General features: G+C 46.1%; 1 protein-coding gene across 1 annotated transcript; it reads right to left on the reverse strand.

The window, feature by feature from the left end:
- Positions 1-321: 321 nt before the first annotated feature.
- LOC128779350 (serine/threonine-protein kinase MARK2-like) lies at positions 322-2,079 on the reverse strand. The gene has a single exon (XM_053912237.1). It carries the CDS (start codon positions 2,077-2,079, stop codon positions 322-324), a length of 1,758 nt encoding a protein of 585 aa, XP_053768212.1.
- Between the last annotated feature and the right edge of the window lie 3,083 nt (positions 2,080-5,162).

Consider the following 5,162-nt stretch of genomic DNA (forward strand, 5'->3'; position numbering starts at 1 on the left):
GTCCTCAGGACCGAGTCCTCTCACGTGCACACACAGCGTGTGTGTGTGTCTGGCAGTGCTCTTACCCGCAGCTGTCTTGCTGCCGCTGGCTCCTCTCCCACACCAGTGACCGGCCTCCTTGGAGCTGAGTAACTTCAGGTTCAGCTTTTGAAATGTAGGGAGTGTGGTAGGGAGTGTGGCCCCGCTGGTGTGGCTCAGTCTATGGGATGTCGTCTTGCAAGCCACCGCGTCCCTGGTGGATTCCTGGTCCCTGGTTGGGCCCAGCGTCCTCAGGTCCTTTTTAAAATGTATCTGCTGTAGGCGGTCCACAATTTTTAAACGTTACACCGGAGTAACTCTTTTCTTAGTGGACGGCCTACAGCAAATACATTTTAAAAAGAACTTGAGGACCCTGCGAGCAATGCCCTGCCGGCGATGGCGGTGGCCAGAGGGAGAGCCTGGGGTCCCACCACCCAGCTCTGAAACTTGGAAGGACCTGCTGCTGCTGCTGCTGTGGGTGGTGGGGGAGCCCTCAGGACCACACTGGAGGGCTGGGCTGGGAGTGGCAGTTCCAGACTGTGGGCCGGGTAGGGGGGTGGAGGTCCTTGCTTCCACGGCTGGAGAGTAAGATGAGGTACTGGATTGCAGGCTGGGTGGGGGAGCAGGCACTGTCTCTCCTGGGATGGAGGTGGACAAGGAGGAGCTGGATTGCAGGCTGGGTGGGGGAGCAGGCACAGTCTCTCCTGGGATGGAGGTGGACGTGGAGGAGCTGGATTGCAGGCTGGGTGGGGGAGCAGGCACCGTCTCTCCTGGGATGGAGGTGGACAAGGAGGAGCTTGATTGCAGACTGGGTGGGGGAGCAGGCACCGTCTCTCCTGGGATGGAGGTGGACGAGGAGGAGCTGGAGTCCAGGCTGGGTGGGGGGGCGGACTTCCTCACTTCCACTCTGGGTGGGGGATCTCTCTTGCTGGCTTCCTTGCCACCTAGGGAAGTGCTAGAGCTTGAGTCCAGGCTGGATGCAGGGCTGGAGGAGGGAATGGAGGGCTCCACCTCTTGGCTGCAGGAAGTGCTGGTGCTGGGCTCAGAGGAGGGGCAGGGCCTTACCTTTATGGTGGAGCCCTGCATCTTGGTGGTCTTTGTCTTGAGGATCAGGTAGGTTCCCATGATCCTATCATATTTATTGTGTGTTAAAGAGTCCTGTATTTCCTGCTTTTTGAAACCCATGTCCCTCATAATTTGGGCTACCTGGGGGTCAATGTCCCCCCAGGGAGGCTCACTGTAGGGCCTCATCTCCTCGTCCTCACCCATATTCACCCACGAGTCTTTCATGAGGGCATCTAGGGTGGGTCTCTGGCTGGGGTCAACAGTTAGCATTCTGTGCAAGAGTTCCTGAATTTCCACTGAGGTGAAGTCTGGTAGATGCAGCTCTTTATTGTGGATTTGTTTTATCACTTCCCCAGCAGTGTCCCCCACAAACAGGTGCTCCCCCGTCACCATGCAGTAGAGGATGACCCCCAGACTCCAGACGTCCGCCTTGGGGCCATCGTACACTCGGCGCTCTAGAATCTCCGGGGCCATGTAGGGGAGGGTGCCACAAAATGTTGTCAGCTTGTAATTGGAAAAGTCCCTGCTGAACCCGAAGTCCGCCACTTTGATATTCAGGTGCTCATCTAGAAGGATGTTCTCAGGCTTGAGGTCACGGTGTACGATGCCTTTGTGATGGCAATAGTGGAGGGCGGAGATTTGTCTGAACATGGGTCGGGCTTGGGGTTCAGTTATCCGGCCGCACTCCTGCAGGTGATCGCACAGGTCGCCTCTGCCCGCATGTTCTATGAAAAGAATATGTTTGTCTGGGGTGGTGATCACTTCAAACAATGCTATAATATTCGGGTGGTGTAAGGTCTTGAGCGATTTCATCTCCTCAAACTCTGCAGTCAAGCCCCGCCGGCTAATAGTTTTGAAGGCCACCTTGGTCCCAGTGAGCCAGTGCCGGGCCAGTTTGACCTCGGCAAAGGACCCCCTGCCAATCGATTTCAGGAATATGTAATCACCGGTACGGTCCTTCTTCTTGCCAAAGGCGGCCAAAAACTCCTTGGACATGGTGACCTCAAAATAAAGACCAAATAATACAGAAAATAAAATGAAATAAAAAAATAAACAAAAATTTGAGAAAAAAAATATCAAGAAAATAAAAATAACAAAAGGATCAAAAGAATTAAAAAAATAAAAATAAAAACAGAAAGGACAAATTAAAAACTTAAAAAATAAAAGTGTATGAAGAAATTATAAAATAAATTATAAAAATATACAAATATATATCAATATATATGATATATAAAATATATAAGTAGTATAAAATATATGACTATTTTACCTGTATATAAAAGGTATAAATAATATATAAATATAAAAAAATATACCAATGAGGTATAATATACAAATGTGTATAAAAATATACAAATGATATATAATATATAAATGTATATAAAATATACAAATGATATATAATATATAAATGTATATAAAATATATAAATGATATATCACAAAATATAGAACTAAAAATGTAAAAAAATAAATGAAATAAAATGAGAAAAGAGAACTCAAAAAATGAGAAAAAGAGGCAAAAAAATAAGAAGAACAAAGAGAAAAGAAAAGAATGAAAACCAAAAATGGAAACAAAGAAGAAAATAAAAGAAATGAAAGAAACAAAAAGCAAGAAAGGGAGGAAGTTCGTCCACGTCCAACAGGTCACCTGAGTCAGCTTCCTGGGCTCCAACGGACAAAGAGCTGCGCCAGCCAGGAGCTTGTTTATATAGGAGCAGTGGGTGGGGGACCCATCACAGGGGGCCTTATGAGGTCAGAGCAGGAAGTGGACCAAGGGCCGCTGGGGATAAACTACAGTGGTCTTCTCACTTTTGGTCTCATGACTGTTCTACTCTGGAAAAAAAAAATAAAAGGGTCCCCAAAGAGCTTTTTTAACAATGTGGGATATCAAAGATTGATATTTCCTTTATTAGAAATGACAATCTGTAAGATGAGAACAAAAAGGAAAAAAAATCTGACTTATTCTCAGGTTCCGGGTCTCAGTTCAAATCCCACCTGCTTGGACAGGGCTTCCCTGACCCACAGCTCCTACCACCTCACCCAGCCCATCACGTTTGTCATCCTCACAGCCCTGACCGCAGGGCACCTGATTCCTGTCACTGTGTGTCCTTCCCGTGAAGGGAGAGGCATGACCCCAGTGGTCCCTGTGTCCAGCACAGTGAGTGGCATTGAAGTAAATGTTTAATAAGTATTTGGTCACTGGATTAATAGGAGAGTTTGGGGGAACAAACGAAAATATGGCCAACTCTTTATTTAATCAAAGTGACTCATAGAGCATCTTTAAAAATTCATGTCTGTCCTCCCTCAGCTTCTGGGGCAGATAAGACAGGAAGGAGCAAGGCTGAGACTGGGTTTCCAGGTGTGTGGGCGCTTGGTGAGCCTGAGGAAAAACCATGTGGTGGGGGCCTTGCTGCAAAGATTAAAGAAGATGATTCATCCCTCCAGAGGGACTTGCCAAAGGAGACAGTGAGTTGGATCTGCAGTGAGGTTGCAAGGTACTTTTACACTTGGAACACCCGTTTGCACATTCCACACAGACCTCTCAGGGACCTGGAGTAGCCGTGTAGGTCAATGTCTGTGCATCTGGAAGGAACCATCTCTGGGGAGAGAAGTGATGATGAGGCTGGTTCATTTACATGTGTGAAAACACTGGGAAGCCTCTGGATGAAAGGACTTCTGCAGAGGTACAGAGGGTGAGGTGACACGTTGGGTCCAAGTGTGGCCTTCTATGGCAGCACAGAGGGAGCAGGCAGGGGGAGCCTCTGGAACGATATATTCAGACTCGTCCTCAAAGAAAGCTCCCGACGTCAGAACACTGAGTGTTTTAATTACATGTGTAAGTTATTATTCTAGTCATTGTTTCCCTTCCATATTGTTCTCCTAAAGTCTCAACTTTGCATCCAGGGTGTCTTTAGAGTGATTTGCCTGTGAGGTTTTCCCTTTACATTACTTTCATTTGTTAATTTTTACCTTGAATCTGTGATACTCTGTCTGTAAGGATGACGGTCTCTGTTGCTGAGCTGATTGGGACCAAATAGAGTCGTTTAATCAATTCTAGACACATGGTTACAAGTTACAGTTGGACATTAGAATAAGCTCAGGAAGGAGAAGAGAGAAAGAATTTTAACAAAAGCTGCCAGTCTATGAGTTAACTATATCTACTTATAAAAATGGAATTAAGAGTTACTTAGAAAATAATACCAATAGAATAGGACGTTTTCTTAGCATAATGATGTGATTTCAGCAAAGTAAATGCAGACTCAAATGTACAACATGTAATTTAAAGCTGTCAAGGCAAAAACCAACCTCTGGAGACCTCTACTTTCAGGTCCCCGACAGACTTGGGTGTTTAATCCAGTGAATCAGGTGAAAGGTGGAGAGCCTCTGAAAATGAAAATCACAAATTCGTGGATCAGTGCCTGTTCACCTTGCCACTCAGGGATTAGTTAACAATACTCAGGACTGCCCCCTGCAGTGAGGCCGGAGGTGCGTTTCTGATGGACCGTGTATCCAGGTTGTAGGCCATGATGTTGGGTGTCTTCATCTCCCGGGAAGACACTGTGGAGAGATTGCTCTATAAGCTTGCATTAATTTCAAGAGCCTTTGTGAATTCTTTGCAGTAATTTAGAAAGTCTCCTTAACAAGACATGTTCGCAACGTCCCTGATCTAGCCTCAAAGGCTAGGACTTTTGGTATCAGTTTTAGAGGTGGACAATCGGTGTGTAACAAAAGGAAGTGACCTTGAGTCATACCAAGGGAAAGGCTTTAGGCCAATGCAGACTAAAAGATTCAGCAGGTTGCACCAATTGAATTTTACTATCTTGCCAGTTCTATAAAACTGGAGAACTGGGGTTGGTGAGCACAATGAAAATGCTGAACTCTCAGCCAGGCTTTGCATATCTGGTACAAAATTTGTCTATTGAAATGAGCTCCCTGGTCCCTGCGGGACTGTGTAGGGATTTCCCAAGCAGGAAAGATGCTCTCTAGAAGTATTTTAGTAACTGCTGTGGCTGTAGCTCCTCATGTAAAAACGTTTCTACCCAATGAGAACACACATGGGTCATCATGAATACATTC

This window comes from Desmodus rotundus, chromosome 10 (genome assembly GCF_022682495.2).
Source record: "Desmodus rotundus isolate HL8 chromosome 10, HLdesRot8A.1, whole genome shotgun sequence".
Lineage (NCBI taxonomy): Eukaryota > Metazoa > Chordata > Mammalia > Chiroptera > Phyllostomidae > Desmodus > Desmodus rotundus.